A 20,900-nucleotide genomic window follows, 5' to 3' on the forward strand; every position below is an offset into this window, starting at 1 on the left:
GGGACTACAGGCGCCTGCCACAATGCCCGGCTATTTTTTTTGTTGCAGTTCGGCCGGGTCGGGGTTTGAACCCGCCACCCTCGGTATGTGGAGCTGGTGCCCTACTCACTGAGCCACAGGCGCCGCCCTTCTCTCTTTAATTGTACATCTGGTATTCTGCAATAAGAAGGGAGTGAACAGGCTCTTCCAGAGCAACACGGTTGCATTTCCCAACAGAATGCTGGGAGGTGCCGCAAGATTTCAGTTAATGGGCCTGTATTAGCTTCAGCTAACTGCAAGTCCACCCAGCAGGGAAAGCGGCCGCTGTTCTGACTCACACAGCTAAATGGGTTTTGGAAGTGAGATGTGCTGGGAAGGGTCATGCTGACCCCAGGGTCCTAGGGACTTGGCTGATCTCCTGGACTCATGGCATTTTGATTATCTGCACCAACACAAGGAGGGTTAAAATGGTTCTGCCATGCTATTTGACATTTTCAATGTTCTTTCTCTGCCCATCATTTTTGCCATTTTAAAGAGTGTCATTTAAAAGGTATGTTCTCCCTCTTTATGAAACAATCTAGCCTCCCACAGAATTTCCTTCCTTAGGCTTCTGCTCTTTGTCTTTCTTCAAGTCAGTGCTTTGCTTCAATCACAGCATCAGTGTCTCTGATTTTTAGGTTGAAAGCAATACCCTCAATCTAAAAATGCATCAGGATTCATACTCATGACCTTTTAACTTTCCTCTTGGTTATAGGCAACTTCTTGGTATTTGTAAGACTGTATTTTCCTTTGTTGCGTATTTTACATGATTCCATTTTCCTTCAAGTGAGCAAAAATATTTGTCATGTGAGAAAAAAAAATCTTAGCTGCAATTCAGTGCTTCTTGTTCCCATAGAAAGATCTGATATGGAAAATGATATCTGCATATCATTTGGGAATAGTTATCATTGCATTCTAGTCCTAGCTGCACCAGGGCACTGTGAGGCTAGAACTTCCACAGTCATTGGGAAATGTGAGAATGTAATTTTCATGATAGTCTAGACACAAGACAGTTCTGCTTCACATGGGGACTTCAATCAACATGCCAAGAAATTTTGATTTGTTCATATATGAACATTGAATTGTATCTATCTTCTTGTTAAAACAATCAGTATAAAAGGCTGAAATGGATGGATGCTGGAAAACTTGCTCAGGAAGTTTGAGGGAATTGTTTCCAAAACTGACTCTGCATTCTCTTCAGTATCATTTGGTGATATCCAGTGATGCTGAACAATCTCCCCAAAAATTTACTGTATGGTTTTTGTCAACTCATCCTTTCCTTCCTGCATGAAAGGCTGAGAGGTGCCCTTTCACCACCTGAATCATTTGGTTCCCGGGTCCTTCTGGTCACAAATGCTCAGAAACAGATCTCAATGTGCAAAAATTCCTATATACTTAAGCAATCTTTTAAGAATAAATGTTGGAAAAACTCCCTTAGTAAGGTCCATTGCCAGACAAGAGATGTGTAACACTCTTAAGCTCATCCATAGACCACCCCCTTCCCTTTTGTCAGCAACGTCATACAAACTGAAAAGCTCAGCATGGCTTGTTTCATTGGATGAGGAAGTGTTAAGTGATTCTATGATCTGGGCACTTCAGACTATTTCCCAAGCTTCTGTATGTCAAGCAGAACTAGAGGAATCTATTAAGTGCTTTGGGGTTGAGCCACTTTGATGGAATTTATCTGCACCAAAGCATTCATCTTCACTGCTCAAATAAGAGACAATGTGACTATATTTAGAGGTAGTTTGACCTGGCTTAGAGAAGTTAGACTGTTCCTAAGTGGTGATACCCACTGCTGGTACTATTTGGGATTGGAGTCTGATATGTCCCAGGGTAGCTAAGAGAAGTCCAACCAGGAGGGAAAATGGGTGCTGCTCTGACTCACACAGCTGAGCAGGTTGTGGAAGTGAGATGTGCTGAGCCTAGGGACGGGGCCGATCTGTTGCATCTACTGGGTTAACAGTACTTCAGCAGTCTACAGCAATACAAGGAGGGTTTAATTGATTCTTACCATACTATTTAAGACTTTCAATTTTCTTTCTCTGCTCATCATCTTTGCAGTTTGAAGAGTGTCATTAAAAAGCTTTTATTGTATTATTAAGATTTGTAGGCAAGTATTGAAGTCTTAGACACCAGGAACACATCCTGAATCCAGACACCCAGAGGGCAGCAGAGGGGAGGCAGGAAGGAGAGGGATACTCCTGCCTTTGGCTTGGTCTCCTGCCTTCAGCCTTCACCCTTTATCCTCCCCACTCTGACTCAGGTTCCTCCTATGAGTTCCCAATTTGCAAACCTCCCAGATCCTGGAAAAATAGGATCCTGGCAAATGCTTTGGTGCAGGGGTGAGTCATACTCTTCTGCCTCTAGACAACATTTGTGTCACACCACCCTCACCAAGCCTCACTTGTCAGGCTGTTGGGTTTGTGTTTGGTTTTGAGGCTTTTTACAGACCTAACCAAGCCTCCACATCTCAGCCAACATGTGCAAAATCAGCGGGGAGGACTGGAAGTACCAGAGAGGTGCAGTTCACAATTACTACAGAAAATCCAAGTAGAAACATTTTAAAAATGGAAAGAGCTGGCGGCACCTGTGGCTCAGTCGGTAGGGCGCCAGCCCCATATACTGAGGGTGGAGGGTTCAAACCCAGCCCCGGCTGAACTGCAACCAAAAAATAGCTGGGCGTTGTGGCGGGCGCCTGTAGTCCCAGCTACTTGGGAGGCTGAGGCAAGAGAATCGCTTAAGCCCAGGAGTTGGAGGTTGCTGTGAGCTGTGTGATGCCATGGCACTCTACCCGAGGGCCATAAAGTGACACTCTGTCTCTACAAAATAAATAAATAAATAAATAAAAATAAAAATGGAAAGAGCTGATGTGACAGATGTTGTGCTTATGCAGGGGATAAATCGTTCTCCAGCTGGAACAGTCCTGAAAGTCTGAATCAAGTACGACGACCTGTAAGAAGAGCTCTGCACGTGCATTCAATAGCTAGGGACAGGCAAAGAGAGGGAAGGGAGGGGAGCTGGCCCCATATGTCGGAGATGGTGGGTTCAAACCCAGCCCTGGCCAAAAACTGCAAAAAAAAAAGAAGGGAAGGGATAAAATGGAGCCATTTCTGAGTGCAGCAGTGGTACAGGCAGCATGGAAGCCCTGGTCTTACTAATTCAGGAGGTGAGTGACAGCATGAGGGCTTAGAGCAGGGTTCCTGCCCTCCGCAACTTGGGCATCTGGGGCTGGGAAGTTCGTTCCTGTGGGGGACATCATGTGCACATTAGGATGTGCACCCTCCCCCTGACTGTGACAACTAAAAATGCCCCCAGGGGTGGGTTGATAAAGGGAGGGTTAATAGGGGATCACACCTATGGAGCATATTGCAAGTACAAGTTGGATCTATTAGGTGTAGAACACAAATGTCTTAATGCTGTGACTGGGTAAATGAGGTGAAAGTTATGTTGATTAGTAGGATGTAAGCACTCCAATTTGTACAAATAATCAACACATCGAATCCCATAATGGCAAAATGTATTTATGATCTATGTACAAATGACTTAATAAAAAAAGATTCAAAAATAAAATAAAATAAAATAAAATAAAAAATAAAAATGCCCCCAGACATTGCCAAAATACCCCAGGGTACAAAATATCCCCCTGCTGGGGACCACTGAAAATGTCATGGTCTCCAGAGCTCAAGTCACCTCAGTATCACAGAGCTCTGCACATCCTGGCTAAAAATGATGGGGCCATCACCGTGGCAGAGCAGACGTACCTGCCTCCACAGAATGTCAGTGCTGCTGAGACTGCATTTTATGCGAGGAAAGAGCCCGATACAGCCTGTTTCTAAGGACTCCTCTTGCTCACATTGAATTTCCAGACACATAGGCCTGTGTACAAGTTTCTGTTCCTACACTGGAGCTACTGGGAACCAGCAGCGGCTCCAGGGTGAGCCCCTGGACTAGCCCTCACCCCTGGGCCTTACCCTGATGCACCTGCCCTGCCCACCATCCTTCAGGTCCAGTTCCTGGATTCCGCCTAGCAGAAGTGTTCTGACCATCAGACCACCTAGGGGTCCCCCCAGCACCCAAGCCAGGCTCTTTATGCTAAGGCATGCGGGTGGGAAGTGCTACTGCATGAAATGCCCTCTCTATGCCAGCTGCTCCTCCTGGGTGCCTGCGCCAGGGGTAGCCCCCAACCAGGCACCTAGTAGAGACCTCTGTTCACACTCCACACTTCCTGCTCAGGACCTACTGCTCCTGCCTCTTGCCTTCCTCTTTCTGCCTCTTCCCAGGCTTTTGCCCAACTTGCCACCACCAATTCTCCTCCCCCAAAACATGTGCTGAGCCCCAAACAGTCCTCAAAGGAAGGGCTTCTGCAGCTACCATTATATCCTATCAACAGAGAGGGAAACTGAGCCCCGCAGCAAAGGTATACCTTCTGGGCTCACACAGTGTGGCAGCTGCAGAGCAAGTACAGGGCAGGTGTGTGGGCAGCAGGGCATCTGAAGAGAAGAGCTGGGGGACAGTCAGGACAGTGAGAGCACCCAGAGAACAGGAAGCCTAGGCAGTGTGAGCATTAAGCTGAGCCAGGGGCGCCTCAGGCAGGTGGGATACAGCTGAGGGAGGTGGGTGCTCTGCCCCCATTTCTTGGACACACCAGTCCCTGCTGGAATCAGATTTCCAATTTTTTGTCTGAGCCTCCTAAACAGAAACATCTGTGCCTGAGGCCCCAGTTATGAGTTCTTTCCTCTTTTCTCTGGAATGCTGACAACTGTTTCATTTTCTCTCACTCTAGCTAGGCTGGAAACATGAGAGAGGTCACTGCATGCATCTTGCTTGGAAATGCCCATAAATGAGTTGGTCTTGCTGAGATAGTTAGAAAACAGTAGGGGGAAGGGGTGGGGACAGACCCTATATTCCTGACACAAGCAAAGGTAACAGGAGACTCTCTAAAACTGTCTGAAGCTGATACATGCGTCACATCAGAGAGATAGTATGGGGACCCAGGGAAAGTTCAAATTAGGATGCTCCTCGAAGGCAAAATCAGCAGTCTGGGCTTGTGCAATGTCATCCTGGCCCACTCAGTGACATTCCACTGGGCAGGGACAACAGGGCCTAAGCTGCAGTTCTTATACTGTTCATGATTCAAGACATGGCTGGGGTACAGGCTTCCATTCTGGAGACCTCCATCTCCCCACCTATAAAAGAAGGGGTTACACTGGATGGTGTCTAAAGGCTATTCTGTGGATCCAAGTGAGCTGCCAGCCAGCCAGGTATACAGTGTGTCCTATGCTGGGCCAGGTGTGGGTCTGGGGTTCTTGCAGGGAGACAGCTGGGTGTAAGGGTGAGCAATGCATCTTTCCCTGGATTAGAACAGGGTTGATCCTGAACTTGACTTCTAGTTGACTCTCGCAGAGCAAGAACTTCCTATCCAGCTGTTTCTTCCATGGAGTCTAGCCCAGAAGTCTGAAGAGGGCTGATGTGATGGGAGAGAAATCTCAACCTACCCACCAGGTTGGTCTGCCTGCTGCCCACCCATCTAGTAAGATGGATGAGATGGCCAAGGACACACAGTTGCATCTCATTTGGGACTTGGGCCTGACCCCAGCCTTGGAAAGGATCTGAGCTCAGACCATGGCACCATGCATACTCCCCTCCTGACAAGGTGAGGTCTTCCTACAGACAGCAGCGCTAACCCCCAAGAGAAGAGGCAGGGCCAACCTCCAGTGAGTCTTCAGTGACCTTGGAGGCCGCTTTCCCAACTTTCTCCCTTTGAGCTGTTCGGAGAATCTGGGATGAAAACAAAATGCAAAGCCTTTGTAATCCAATCCCGTACAATAGGATTCCAAGAGGAGTGGCATGTCATCTCAGGGGCTGGCGGGGAGGCCCAGTGTCACCACTCTTCACTCACCCAGCTTTTCCAGGAATATTGCTGGGAGAAGCCTCACTGTGTCCAGGTAGACCCAACCTGATGGAGAGTACTGGTGAAGCAGAAAGGCCACTGGTGGCAGAAGCACTCATTGTGGGGTGGGGGAAAGCACAGAGGAAAGCACCCTGGCCCAGTGCATTACAGCCAGATGCTGGAGGGGCAGCGCCTCACTCCATGCCTCACTCTCACAAGACAGCCAGGGTGGAGGAAGGGTAGCCACCATCCTCACCAGTCACTAGAGCAGCAGTTCTCAAAGTATGGTCCCCAGAGGCATACACAGCAGCTCCGGGAAACTCCTCAGAAACACAAATTCTCGTTTTATATGGAATCAGAAAAAAACCTCGAATAGCCAAGACATTACTCAGAAATAAAAACAAAGCAGGAGGAATCACGCTACCAGACCTCAGACTATACTATAAATCGATAGTGTTCAAAACAGCATGGTACTGGCACAAAAACAGAGAACTAGATGTCTGGAACAGAATAGAAAACCAAGAGATGAATCCAGCTACTTACCGTTATTTGATCTTTGACAAGCCAATTAAAAACATTCAGTGGGGAAAAGATTCCCTATTTAACAAATGGTGCTGGGTGAACTGGCTGGCAACCTGTAGAAGACTGAAATTGGACCCACACCTTTCACCATTAACTAAGATAGACTCTCACTGGATTAAAGATTTAAACTTAAGACATGAAACCATAAAAATACTAGAAGAGAGTGCAGGAAAAACCCTCGAAGAAATCAATCTGGGTGAGTATTTTATGAGGAGGACCCCCAGGGCAATTGAAGCAGCTTCAAAAATACACTACTGAGACCTGATCAAACTAAACAGTTCTGCACAGCCAAGAACACAGTAAGTAAAGCAAGCAAACAGCCCTCAGAATGGGAGAAGATATTTGCAGGTTATGTCTCCAACAAAGGTTTAATAACCAGAATCCATAGAGAACTCAAACGTATAAGCAAGAAAAGAACAAGTGATTCCCATTGCAGGCTGGGCAAGGGACTTGAAGAGAAACTTCTCTGAAGAAGACAGGCGCACGGCCTACAGACATATGAAAAAATGCTCATCATCTTTAATCATCAGAGAAATGCAAATCAAAACTACTTTGAGATATCATCTAACTCCGGTAAGATTAGCCTATATCACAAAATCCCAAGACCGGAGATGCTGGCATGGATTTGGAGAAAAGGGAACACTTCTACACTGCTGGTGGGAATGCAAATTAATACATTTCTTTTGGAAAGATGTTTGGAGAACACTTAGAGGTCTAAAAATAGACCTGCCATTCAATCCTATAATTCCTCTACTAGGGATATACCGAGAAGACCAAAAATCACATCATAACAAAGATATTTGTACCAGAATGTTTACTGCAGCCCAATTCATAATTGCTAAGTCATGGAAAAAGTCCAAGTGCCCATCAATTCACGAATGGATTAATAAATTGTGGTATATGTACACCATGGAATATTATGCAGCCTTAAAGAAAGATGGAGACTTTACCTCTTTCATGTTTACATGGATGGAGCTGGAACATATTCTTCTTAGTAAAGTATCTCAAGAATGGAAGAAAAAGTATCCAATGTATTCAGCCCTACTATGAAACTTATTTATGGCTTTCACATGAAAGCTATAACCCAGTTATAACCCAAGAATAGGGGGAAGGGGGAAAGGGAGGGGAGGGAGGGAGGGCGGAGGTGGGAGGAGGGAGGGTGATTGGTGGGATTACACCTGCAGTGCATCTTACAAGGGTATATGTGAAACTTAGTAAATGTAGAATGTAAACGTCTTAATACAATAACTAAGAAAATGCCAGGAAGGCTATGTTAACCAGTATGATGAAAATGTATCAAACGGTCTACAAAACCAGTGTATGGTACCCCATGATCGCATTAATGTACACAGCTATGATTTAGTAATAAAAAAAATGTAAAAAAATAAAATAAAAAAGAAACACAAATTCCCAGACCCCTCCCTGAACCAGAAACCCTGAGAGTGGGGCCCAACAATCTGTGTTGTCACATGTTCTCTAGATGATTCTGAATTCCCTAAAGCATGAGGACCACTGCTCTGGACAAATCTTCCTGATGGGTGAGCAGCTGGGTAGATGGAGTCTGAGAGGACTAGAGTCCCAGGCCAGGTATCTCCAGCCCTGTGTGCTGTGCAGAGACCCCAGACTTGGATCTGAGCTCAGGCCATGGTACCACGCATACTCCCTTCCTGACAAGGTAAGGTCTTCCTACAGACAGCAGCGCTAACCCCTAAGAGACAGGACCCATCTCCAGGGAGTCTTCACTGACCTTGGAGGCCACTTTCCCCACCTCCACTAAAACGATGTCCCAGCTGACATTTGCAGCTTCTCTGCCTCCCACATCTCCTCACTGTCACCCACTGGCACATGGCCATGAAGCAGGGGAGGGAAGTCTGGAGAGACAAGGCAGCCAATAGAGAGGAGGAGGCTCTTCGGGCCCATGTGGGCACATGGACTATCATTGCACTGAGCTCCACGGCACACCAGCTCTGGGCCAGGGGCTCCCTTGGGGACAGGCCAGGGCCCTGAGTCATTCTCAAATGACTGCCTTTTGGGACTGAGCCCAAGAAATCCAATTCTGGGCCTGTGCTGGGAGGTGGCTAGTGAGTCATGCAGTAGACCAGTTTGGAGGAAAGAGGAGTTACTCCCAAAGGGGATTGGAGAGGTTTCAGGGTGGCAGGCAATCCCCTGGCCGGCCTTCAAGGAGGGTCCCAGGGGTCTAGAGGCAAGCATAAGCTGTGCCCAGAGTGTGTTCAGAGCCCTGCTCAAGCCCATCTGCAGGAAGGATGCCCCCTGGCCTCTCACATTGTCCTGAACAGGTGCCAAGGCCAGTGTCACCTCTTTCCCCACTGCTCCCCTTCTCTCATCACTCTGAATAAGTGGCCCTTTGTACACAAAAGAAAAGTGACCTGCATGTACCCTTAATCCTCCCGATGAAAGAAACCCCAGCACATGACCCCACAGGAACGCTTCGTCCCTCACCCAGGGGTGGGCAGGCAGATAGATAGACAGATGGATGGGGCACAATGAGGATGTCCTCATCCCCTCCCACTTCCCCTTCCTGGTGTGCTCACTATACACAGGGAGTTCTCTCTCTCTCTCAGTTCCACTCACAGGCTCACTTGTCTGCAGATGGCCAGTAGCCCTAAACTCCAGGTATCCTAGGCAACCTCAGGTAGTCAGCACCAATGGAGCTCAGCCGCCATCGACCCCACCTCCCCACCTCCACTAAAACAATGTCCCAGACAGGGACATGTAGATTTTGCCTGAGGTCACAGCAAGTCACAAGTGGTTCAAACAATAATGAGAGCTAGCACTGCAGGCACTTAGTGACGTCCCAGACAATCTTCACAAGACCTGGCGAGCTAGGGACTGCCCTTATCCTTGTTTTATAGACAACAAAGAGACGTACAAATAGGTTAAGCCCAGTGGCTCACATCCAAAAGTGGCAGAGATAGAGTTCAAACCCAGGCAGCCTGTCCCCAGAACCTACAGTCAAAGGCTGTGAGTCCCACTGCTTTCCCAGAAGGCCCTAGGGGCCAGGTCTGCTCCCTCCCAGTGTCTCCTTCCACTGCTGCTGACCCACACCATGACCCAAAGGCTTTGTAAAGGACCTGTTGGAGGGAGCCAGATATTCCTGGCAACTGCAGCCCCACCAGGCCTAGTCCTGGGCCTGCTCAGAACACTCAAAAGGCAAGAGAGCCCTGTGGACTGAGTGCTCCTCCTCCCAAACCCCCACTTCTACACGGCCTGGCCTCAGCCTCCCATTACACACAGAGGGGCTGGATCAGAGGCATCAAGGCCCCCACCTGCCTCTGAGGTTATGGGTGCCTCTGTTCAGTGTTCAGAATGGCCTAGGCTGCTCCTCCCACCTGCCGCCCATGCAGAGGGTGCTGCTGATGAAGGGAGCCACCTCCTGCCACACCTGGCTAGGCCAAGCTAGCCACCTTCCCATCTTGCTCCTGGCCTAATGGCACTCACCACATCTGGCTGCTGCTGCCTTGAGAAAGAAGGGGCCTCAGGAGGCACCCATTTCCCCCCCCACCCCCCATGGGAACACTCTCAGGTGCTGTCTGAAGACACGCCATCCCTGTAGGTCACACACTGTTGCGCTTGGACCCCAGTAACTACAGACAGAGAAACCTACTATGCACAAGTCCTCCAGCATAGCATCTTTCTGATCTATGGGAGTCTCAACTAACTGCATCCCTCCCAGGGCAGTCCCGGGAATTGTGCTCCCTCCTGCAGGACTGACCACTCCAACAGCTATGTCCTCAGCCATGCAGCACAAGGCTCAAAGCCAGAAAAGGACCGGACTCACTTGGTCCTGATGCAGAGCTCGAGGGGTGGGACAAGGTCATTGTCTCCATTCTCAGAGATGGTCTGGGTGGTATCTGGTGAGGTGACAGAGGCACACAGGTCAGTTAGGGCCCTGCACTCACCCTGAGGTCAATAAGAACAATTTTGAGACCTGTCCTCTCCTCCCCATGCTGACTAGATGTGCCCTCATGCCTCCTCGTATCATTTCTTACCTGGACACCTCACAGGTCCCTCACCTCCAGTCTCCACCCCTGTGCCTGCTTTAGCTATCACAATATTCTTTCTAAAACCACATCTGATCTCATCCTTCTGTGGTTCACTATAGCCTAAAGAATAAATTCAAACTCCTCAGCCTCAAATTCATGGTCCCTTACTATGCAGTCTCCACCTCACCTCACACCAATGCCAAGCTCTGGCCCCCTCCTTGCTATCATTCACTCTCTGATCCCCAGTCCTGACATTCAAGCCTGCATTGTTCCCTGGCTGTCCTCAGGGGGCACGTTAAGACTGGCTTCCCTTTATGGAAGGGAGGGCAGGAGCTGTACCGATGCTCAGCCGGATCTGTTCCTGCTGGTTGGCCAGGCCGTCGTAGTAGTACAGGTCAAACAGCCTTTCTGCTTTCCAGTCACACAAGAGCTCCTGCTGCAGGCTGAAGAGGATGCTGAAGTGGCTCTCACTGCACACCACCCAGATGGGGAACCTTGGGGTCTTCAGGAAGCAGCCGACCTGGATGGAGGGAGAAGCCTGATGGAATGTGTCGTCCCTAGGAAAGGCATGTTCTGTTCAAGGCAGGGCTGACCTCAGAGAGTCTTTGCTGAGGATCACATTTGTGTCTGATGCTGGGAGCCCTATGCTACCCAGACCACAGGCCTGTTCCTCAGAGCCACCCCTGCCCTGCCACCTGGCCTGGTGCTACTTGTGGACTCGGCTGGTGCTGCCCATTCTGTGTCCTAAAGCTCCCCCAACTCCAGCCTCTTAGACCTCTCCTCAAGTCTACTCACCACTCCCAAACTGGATCATGATAATGACCTTCTAACCAATTCTTCCCATACTCCTCAAACTAATCCAGCTTGTTATCTGTGCCTTTATATTCTCTGCCCACCAGTCTAGAGCTACCTCCCCTTGGACAGCCTGTATCTCCCAGATCAGCCAATCAGAGATCAGGGGTCACTACCTCCTTGCAGCTCCCAGGGGGCATGTTACTAGGTGCCTGCCCACATCAACCACAGGGCATCCCAGTCTTACCATGATGCCTTTCCCTGCCTCTTTCACATCAGACTATACTTCACACCATACTATACCCTCGTATACCCAAGAGCCCAGGTCCTCATGGATAAAGCAAAACTTAAAGCTTGAACCACACCTTGAAGGCAGGTAGGACTGGAGTCATGAGGACCAGGAAGGAAAGGTATGGTGAGCAGTCTGTAGGGGGATGCCAGGAATGAATGGCCAGCACCCAGAGGGCATTCAGGAAGAGTAAAGAGCGGGATAAGGCTGAGGAAGTACCAAGGTAAGGACTGTGGACTTTCTGATGAGCGAGTTCCTATAATGTTCCCAGTAGGCAAATTTCATGGTGCAAGGGTATTTGGGGAATACAGATACCATGGAGTAAGTATCAGGGTCCTCAGCACATTGCTAATATCTTGGCTGCAATGCGGAGAGTGACCAAGCCCTGAATGCCTTATCCTCTATGTACTCTCTCCATCCCCATGACTCCCCTGGGGCAGTGCTCTCCCCACCCTGGGCCCTGGTTATTTGGCTATGTACGTGCCATGGGCCAGGCTGATTCTGGCCTAATCCCTACCAGCCCCAGGGAGATGTTTGCATGCTCAGGTATTTACAGCCAGAGCCTGTGGATTAAAGAAAGAATGGGAATTATTTTTCCAGTGGGGAGAAGGGCATACTTTCTCTGTGGCTGTCACAGAAGAGTGGTTATTCGGCCCTTGCCTGTCTCTGGGCTAGCGGTATCTTGGAGAGAGGGGCCGTGCTCAGAAGGTCCTAAGCCAGATCCCCAGTGAAATGCCTGCCATGAGAGGCCACCTCCTCCAGAGGGCAGGAGGACATCTTTATAATGTGCTCATTCCTTTCTTACTGTCCAAGTGTCCTCTTCTCACCACCAGGGCCTCACCCCAGCCCTGTGGACACGGAAGCAGACCGCACAGCTTGCTCCTCAGTGGGGTGTGGGGTAACTAGATGTCTTAAAGGACATGGTTGGGTGTGCCTAAAACAACCCATCGAAAACTTGGCTTCCATTCCATGCTCAAAAGAAGCTTTTCTGTTGAGCGCATCGCCTGGAAAAGAGAGCCCTGAAGCCAGGATCCAGTGCTCATTCATGGCAGAGAAAGCACCCCAAAGCCAACCAAGGAGCAGGCCTTTGCACAGTCAGCCACGTGAACTTCCCATCAGAGGGCCAAAAGGGCAGCTTGCCATACATGAATAACAGTCAAAAGATTAAGGGCAAAATAGCTGCCCAGAGAGCTTATAAATGAGTTTTCTCATTTAGGAGACTCTTTCCAAGTGGGTGACATTTTCCAGAGCTCAAGTTTGCTTCCTTTGAATGTTGGGTAACCAAAGGCTTAGAGCAAGGTGTGGGGAGGAGAGCACAATTCCTCCAGCACAGTCTGAGGCCTTCTTCCGGGGGCCCAAAATGCAGCACCATTAGGGATTACTTTAAATGGTGATTCTTAATTTTCTTAGGTTATGAATGACCTAAAGTCATCCATAGACTACACGATTAGAAGCACTAATTTTAAAGGTCAGGCCAGGAGCGGTGGCTTATGCCTAGCACTTTGGGAGACCAGGAACTCAAGGCCAGACTGCAGAAGAGTAAGACCAAATCTCTATAAAAAGTCAAAAAATTAGCTGGGGTGGTGGATTGCAATGAGCAATGACGACACCACTGCACATTAGTCAAGGTGACAGAGCTGAGAGTTTATATAAAAAATAATAATTAAAAATAAACTAAAAGGGTCAATATTTGATAGCAGGCAGAGTTACACTATGTTATTTCTAAGGACAACATTCATTCAACATGATTTATACTTTTGTCCCTAGCACCACTCTAGGCAGTGGTGACACAGCACTAAAGCTCCTTATAGAGCTTACCAGATTAATGAGGATGACGGAGTAATCACATAATCACACAAATACATTTGCACTGCTCTTCATTGAATCTAAGATGCCATTAGAGTCACCGTTATTTTTGGAATCACTAGGAAATAAAGCTGACAAAGTCTAACACACCATTGACTGTAAGAATGCATCAAAATTTTAGAAATGTTCAAATGTGAGGAAAGCCTGCATCATAAAAGTGATAAGATACTTAGGATAAACATGAAGTACATGGAGGAAAGAATAAAAATAACCTGATGGAGAATGACAAGATGGGGAGGGACCAGGAGAAGAGACACCTGCATTGATGGAGTGATGAGGACAGTAATGGCCTCCTTTTAGGAAGTAATGTTTAAGGCAAAAATGACCAAAAGAGAATCTTTTGTATTAACCTGGATTGAGGTGGAATGCATTCTTCTTAGTAAAGCATCATAAGACTCAAGAAAAATTCAATGTACTCAATTCTAATATGAAGGCAGTAGATGATTTAATACATGGTGGAAGTTAGGAGAATGAGGGAGCAGGGACAGGGGAAGAGAGAGGGGGTTGGGAGATGCCAGTATATGGCACACCTCTTGTAGGTAGGACAGAATTGTAAGAGGAACTTTACCTGACAAAAGCAACCAGTGTAACCTAATTCTTTGTACCCTCAATGAATCCCAAACAATTAAAAAAAAAGAAAAGGAGGGAAAAGCTGGGCAGGTGGAGAACCCTTTGTTGAATTACATTCTCCTAAAATTCATTTACTGGAGTCATAACAACAAAGGCCAGAGGGAGGAAAGAACCTGTGTGGTGGATCAGGGTGAGAGAAGAAAAGTGGGCATAGGCTGGCAGGGAAATTTCACAGGAAATTTTGGATTCTAGTCTCCACTGGTTTACTTGGGCTGCCATAACAAATAAGACAAACTAGATGGTTTACTCAATAGAAATGTATATCCTCACCATCCTGGAGGCTAGAAGTTTAAGATCAACGTGCTTTCAAAGTTGTTTCTGGAGGCCTCTCTCCCGGGCTTCAGCCACCTTCTCCCTGTTTCTTCACATGATCTTCTCTTTGAGTGTCATAATCTCCTCTTCTTAGAATGACAGCAGTTATACTGAATTAGGGCCCACCCTACTGACCTCCATTTACCTTAATCCTCTCCTTAAAGCCCCTTTCTCCAAATACAGTTACATTATGAGAGAGGACAACAAAAAAAATCATATGTTCTGACTACAATAAATGAATTTTAAGAGGATGTAATTCAACTCACAACAGCCTCAGAAAATTAGAAAACCATTGAAGGGAACTGAACAAAGGAATGATATGATTGGATCTAAGTTTTTGAAAATCATTCTGGCTTCAGTGCAGGTACAGGATGGAAGGGGTGGAGTCAGAAGCTGAAATCCACTGGGCTGGCACAGGTGTCTAGACCAGAGATGTTGGCAGTTTGGACCAGCAGTTTGAGAAACTACTCGAGGGATAGCCAAATGGCCTTCTGGTGGTGTGGCTGCGCTCCTGGTTTGAGTAATTGAGTAGATGATGCTGTTCACTGAGCTTGGGAAGACAGGAGGAAGATGGAACTTTCAGAACTCTCCCTGCTAAGCTCATTTTTCCCATGGGTCCCTTCATGAAGACAGAAATGAACATGCCCTGAAGGTCACAGAAGACGTGCTAAGGTTAAACACCCAGCCCCACCCCATCCTTGCTGGCTCAGCAACCCCCAACACACACACATGAACCTGGCAAGACCAGCCTGGTAGGGTCACAAATAGCCTAGGAAGGTATCCTAGGACACAGCGAGGCTAGGGCATGAGGCCAATTACTTACAGCAGGGGGTGAGTCTCTCTGGTCCAGAGTTTCCTCTGTCCCTGAGTATGGGTCATCTGAGAAAACTCACTTATAGGTTGGATCTTCTCTCCCCAGCAGACTCAGTGAGGGCCCCAGAACTGTAGGTCCTCGACATAGGCTATAGTCACAGGCTGTGTGCATAGTCCTGCTGTGGATGTCAGGGCCCGGGCTGTTCCAGATGCTAGTTCCCTATAGTCATGCCTGAACTGCCCAGTAGAGGAGCATAGGCCAGGCCAAAGCATAGGCTCTGGCTCTTCAGTGCCAAGTCCAGGTTTGGGCATGGCACATGGAGTTCGTTGGGCTCCTTCTATGTCCAGTGTGGCTATTGTATAGGGCCTGAGAGGCTGGGGGACAGAGGATAGCAGGTAGTATTAAAGGAGGGAGAAGCTTGGTCTGAGCTGCCAGGCCCTACCTGAGCCTTCAGGGTAAAGCAGAAGCTAAGGTTCAGCACCCAGTGAGCTCATGGAGCAGCAGAAGAAGCCAGGCCCTGCCCTTAGTTTGCCTGCAAATGAGCAAAAGAGCAAAGTATCCTCTCACTGTAGGGAGACAAAACTCTGAGTCCTCAGCCAAGCATAGAATACCAAATAGCATCCATGTGGATCCAAGAAGTGCACAGGGAGATCACTGTATTTCTTCAACAGTCCTTTTATTCCAAGTGAAGGATGACCCTGACTGATCTTCCCAGCAGTTACCGTCCATGGACCAAGAGAAAATAGTTTACTTTTTGACCACCGCCCTTGACACAAGAATGAAATGAGGGCTTAGGGTGTGCCTGGCCAAGGTTACCTCTCAGCCTGTGGAATTTCAGGCTGAATACTTTGAGAGAACACCCAGGGTCTGATGCTTAAGAGCCTGGTGCCTCTCGCTGGCCACATTCCTGGGCTCCCTCCTGACACCAGCACAATTAGGAAGGAGCTGCTTTCATTCTTTTCTCTCCAAGCTATTGGAACTCAGAAATCTGCTTTCCATGTGCTGGGGGGTATCACTCAGAGAAGGATTCTCCCTCCCTATGGGCTTCAAAGGGACCATTGTCCCTATAGACACCTGGACCTTGAACTTTTAGCCTTCTAAATTTCTGTTGTTTCAGCCACCGAGTTTGTGGTACTTTGTTTTGGTAGCACACTAAGGTAAGGCCTAAGACCTCAGCACACTAAGGTAAGGCCTAAGACCTCAGCTCCTGTCCCTCAGGAAGAACCAGCCCCCCTACACATACTCACACCAGCTGCAGCCACTCTGACCTACAATCACACTATAAAGCTCTGAAAGTCCTTCTTAAATAATCTTTTCCAGAACACAGTATCAGCTGGCTTTGGGTCTGAATTATGTGCCTGTGGTCAATGGCAAGGAAGCTGAACTTACTCCCAAAGTCTCTGTGATGCAGACTGGACCTGAATTCTACCCAGTTCTAGGAACTGGAGTCCACTTTCCTCCCCACTTTCCTCCTCACTGGTCCCAGGGAGCCAGGCTCCTCTGTTAGTGGAGAATGTAAGCATCTGCATACCTGACACACATTGTAGTGCTCAAAGAGAGATAAGAAGCCAATATCACTGCGGGCAGTGATGCCTCTGAGTTTTGTGATGTTCCCATCCCCGGAATCCAGCTCAACCACATCGTTGAAAACATTGGACACAGCTTTCCCGGTCAGGAGCAGATTGACAAGTTCCTGTAGATGAGAGAAAGAGGAAAGGCTTATCAAGTCTCTGAATCAGCTAGTGAAAGGGTGGAAGGAAGATTGGGAACAAGAGAAAAGGGTGGAGAAGGAAGGAAAGCAAGGAAGAAGAGAGCCCCAAATCAGAGGAGGTTGTTACTATTCTTTAATTTTCCCACAAGCCCTGGAGGAAAGTTGCCAACATCCGTCATCACAGTGAATCTAGGCCCCCATCAAACCTCAGTCACAAGCATTCCGCGAGCACTGACTGTACACAGGACCCTGTTCTACACCCTGGGTTGTTGGGGGACCTGGTGGGAAGGTGAGACATGGCTCATTTCCTGTGGTGTTTGAGTCTAGATTGGGAGGTCAGGTATGTGTCTGTACATTGAAGTACAATGCAGGATGTGACTGGGGCTACAAAAATGTGTCCCCACAGCACTCTGGGGCCCAGATGGGTATGAGACCACATGACCAAGTCCAGACAGCTTTGTGGAGAAGTGACATTTGGGTAGGTCTTGAAGGATGGCATTTTTTTAAATAAATTTTTTTATTATGAAATAATTTTAGATTCAAAGAAGTTATAAAAATAGTACAGAGAGTTCCTGTGTACCCTTCACCCAGTTTCCCCCAACGATAACATCTTACATAACCAGAGCACATTATTATCTTTTTATTTTCTCTATACATATACATGTGTTTATTTGGTTTCAACTTTTTGCCTTCAGAAAATTAAAGAGGCTTAAAATTTAATAACAATAACAATGTTTAAGATAAGAACTAGAAACAAAAACCAGAGCACATTACTTCAACCAGGAAACTGACCATGGTACAGTACCAATACCTAAAGTCAAAGCCTTATTTGAACTTCACCAGTGATAGTTTTAACAGGGGAGAAAGAGCAGAGGAAGGTACTTCAGAAAACAGGAAGAACAGAGCAGGGAGGTTGAGGTACAAAGCCCAATTCTGGGTTCTAGTTCAGTCTGACTCACTTTATCTTGTCATGGGGCACTGGGCGTTTGATAATTTTGTGACTCACAATGTATACCCAGCAAGTCAACAAACATGCCAACCCGGGACACCAGAGATGGTGGCACATGGAGCACTGTTTCTGTGACAGTCACCTTCATCCCATGCCTTCCTGTGACTGGAAGGTCCCTTCCTTATACAGGTTACCCAGGAGACCAACTTCCCATTAGAAATGGAGAAACTGACAAGCACAGTGGCTCAAGCCTGTAATCCTACCACTCTGGGAGGCCAAGGCAGGTGGATTGCTTGAGCTCAGGAATTCTAGACCAGCCTGACCAAGAGTGAGACCCTGTCTCTAAAAATAGCCAGGCATTGTGGGGGGTGCCTATAGTCCCAGCTACTTGGGGGGACTTGATACAAGAGTATCACTTGAGCCCAAGAGTTTGAGGTCCTTGTGAGCTGTGACAACACAGCACTCTACCAATGGTGACAAAGTGAGACTCAAAAAAAAAAAAAAGAAAAGAAAGATTAAAAAAAAAAAAGAAATGGAGAAACGGAGGCTCACAGGCAAGAAAGGACTTGCCCAAGCTCCACAGGCAATTGGTGCCAGAGCTGAACTTCCACCCACAATCTTCTGGATCCCTATCTGATGTTATTTCCCTGTCGTCCCACTTTGTTACCTTCATGGTACCACGTGTTTAGACACAGATGAAAGGTTAAGGGTGGCCTCTTAGACAGGATTTCAGGGAGTCCTGCCCCACTAGGGCAGGCAGGCCCTCTGTCTCGCACACCTTCTGCCAGGGCTGGCACTGCCTAAGAGGCCAGCAGGCAGGTACCTTTCCCATGGCATGTAGCACTTCCCTGAGTGTAAATTCTGGAGGGTAAAGTTTACAGAAGTGTTTTCCCCTGAAATGTGAAAATGACATCTGGGGTTAATAACTCCCTCTGTTAACACAAACACCCCTGCCCCAGTAACAGTAAAAGAGGCCTTCTCTGATGGCCACAGAGGGTCCCCTATTGGAGGGAGATATCGAGGGGACCTCATTGTGTCTTGCAGAGGAAATGATAAAATAATTTGGAGGAAATGTCTGCTCTAAGATACTGCACTTCAGGGCAGTGCTGCTAAGAAAGGCACAGCCTTTTTCAGGCAGGTTTGTTTTCCCATCTAGTTTTAAAGGGGAAAAAAGACCTCTGTTCCCCAAAGTAAGGTAGGGGAGAAAGGGCGCTGGGGCTCTCTCTGCTCCTAGACTCAAAAGCCATACTGTAGCAAAGCTTAGCAGCCATCTAGTCCTTTGCTACCCAAAGTGTGGTCCATGGACCAGCAGTATTGTCCTTCCTGGAGAGCCCATTAGAAATTCACAATCTTGGGCGGCGCCTGTGGTTCAAAGGGGTAGGGCGCCAGTCCCATATGCTGGAGGTGGTGGGTTCAAACCCAGCCTCGGCCAAAAACCACAAAAAAAAAAAAAAAAAGAAAGAAATTCACAATCTCAGGTCCCAGCCCAGACCCACTGAATCTGAGCCAGCTCTTCAACAAGATCCCTGGGAACTTATGTTTAAGGAGCCATGGTCTAGTCTAAATGTCCCTTCTACAAACAAGGAAACTGAAGCTCAGGGAGGGCAGAAAAACTGCCCCAATTTATTCTGTGGGTAAAACAGAACAGGGCTTGAAACTAGCCCCATGCTCTGTTCTGGCATTCTTTGCACCCTGCCTGACTGCCTCACTCTCTGACCTCCACGAGAAGCTCCCATAAACACACAGGCACCCAGAGTGAGAGTAGGGCCACCCGGGACAGCCATAAAAGCAGCCACGGCCCCTGAGGCCTTTCTCTAGGAAGGCAGGCAGCAACCAACTCCATAGGCCCTCTATGGGTGCCCTAAGCTTGCCTCTACATGGTGAGTAGGTAGTTTTCCAGAGCTGAGGTCAAGTGATATAGGACCACCAGCACAACTGGGTTCTTAGTTGGGCCTGCAAGACTGTGCAAATGTGCCCAGTCTAGACATGCTACATGTTTTGGCCCTTCTATCCACAGACAGTCAGAGTTCACTGTGGCCCATATGGACAAGAAATTGAAAGAGAGACCCAGGTGCAGGATTTAGTTCTCAATTTTGATGCTCACTAGATGGCATCTTGAATAGGTACCTTCCCTGGTGTTTCCTGCATGACTAGGAGGGTCAATGGTGAGCAACTGTTCCCAGGGTCTCCCCTACTATGAAGCCCTGGAGGGCCCCTTTTATGAAGATATAGAGAGAAGGGCTGCTATAATGACAACATCCTATGCAAACATAAAGGATGCCAGAGCTGTCATCTCCCTGAATGGGCCCAGGTCTCCCAGCCCATGCCTGGGGCACTATCCCCTGCATCCTATGCACTGGGCTTCACAACACTTGGGTTGACATCAGCCTCTTTTGGGTCTCCTGTAGCCCTGAGTACATGAGCAGGGTATAGCAAGCTCTCCAGAAACAGAAGCTAAGTTCTTGATGACATGCTTGATGACCTCTGGTGGGCAGGTGAAAGCCACTTGAAGGGTGTTGGTAGGGGCTAAGAAAGGAGGGAGGGACAGAGGAAAGGGAAGAACTATATGCTGCCCCTGGGCCCCATGGTGCCCCCTGACCTGTGTGCAGTACCCGTGTGCTCCAATCAAGTGGCTGGTAGGAATGTCAAAGTCCTGGCGGATACTGGAAAACACAAAAAGAAGCACTATTAGTACACCTCTGCCTGACCCAGGCAACCGGACAAACCTCACTCAGGGACCAGATTGAGGCCCAGAATTCCAGATTTGGTGGGAACCTGAATGCTGTGTATTCTGTGCCTTCCATGGAGGAAGCTCCCACCCCAGAAAAATAGGGGCTGGCCTAGGCCCCCTTGAGTAGAGTCACTGCACTGTCTGGCTTCGCCAGGCTTTTGTACACACTGGGGAACAGTGACTGAGTGTGACACAACAGACAGGCCCAGAATCCAATGTCCTGAATTCATATCCCAACTGTCACTACCAATGGGAGGACTAGGGATTTCTCTTCCTCTCTGGACCTCAGTCTGCCAGTCTGTTAAATGG

General features: G+C 48.1%; 1 protein-coding gene across 3 annotated transcripts in view; it reads right to left on the reverse strand.

The window, feature by feature from the left end:
* MINDY4 (MINDY lysine 48 deubiquitinase 4) overlaps positions 1-20,900 on the reverse strand; it is a 255,695-nt gene that overhangs the window by 1,569 nt on the left and 233,226 nt on the right. For all 3 annotated transcript variants that reach the window (XM_053608563.1, XM_053608561.1, XM_053608562.1), the window contains 4 exons: positions 20,460-20,523; positions 16,732-16,893; positions 10,837-11,017; positions 10,293-10,365 (listed from right to left, as the gene is read on the reverse strand). In XM_053608563.1, coding sequence (XP_053464538.1) covers positions 10,293-10,365; positions 10,837-11,017; positions 16,732-16,893; positions 20,460-20,523 — 480 coding nt within the window. The remainder of the gene's footprint in view (positions 1-10,292; positions 10,366-10,836; positions 11,018-16,731; positions 16,894-20,459; positions 20,524-20,900) is intronic.

Source organism: Nycticebus coucang, chromosome 11 (assembly GCF_027406575.1).
Source record: "Nycticebus coucang isolate mNycCou1 chromosome 11, mNycCou1.pri, whole genome shotgun sequence".
NCBI classification, from domain to species: Eukaryota; Metazoa; Chordata; class Mammalia; order Primates; family Lorisidae; genus Nycticebus; species Nycticebus coucang.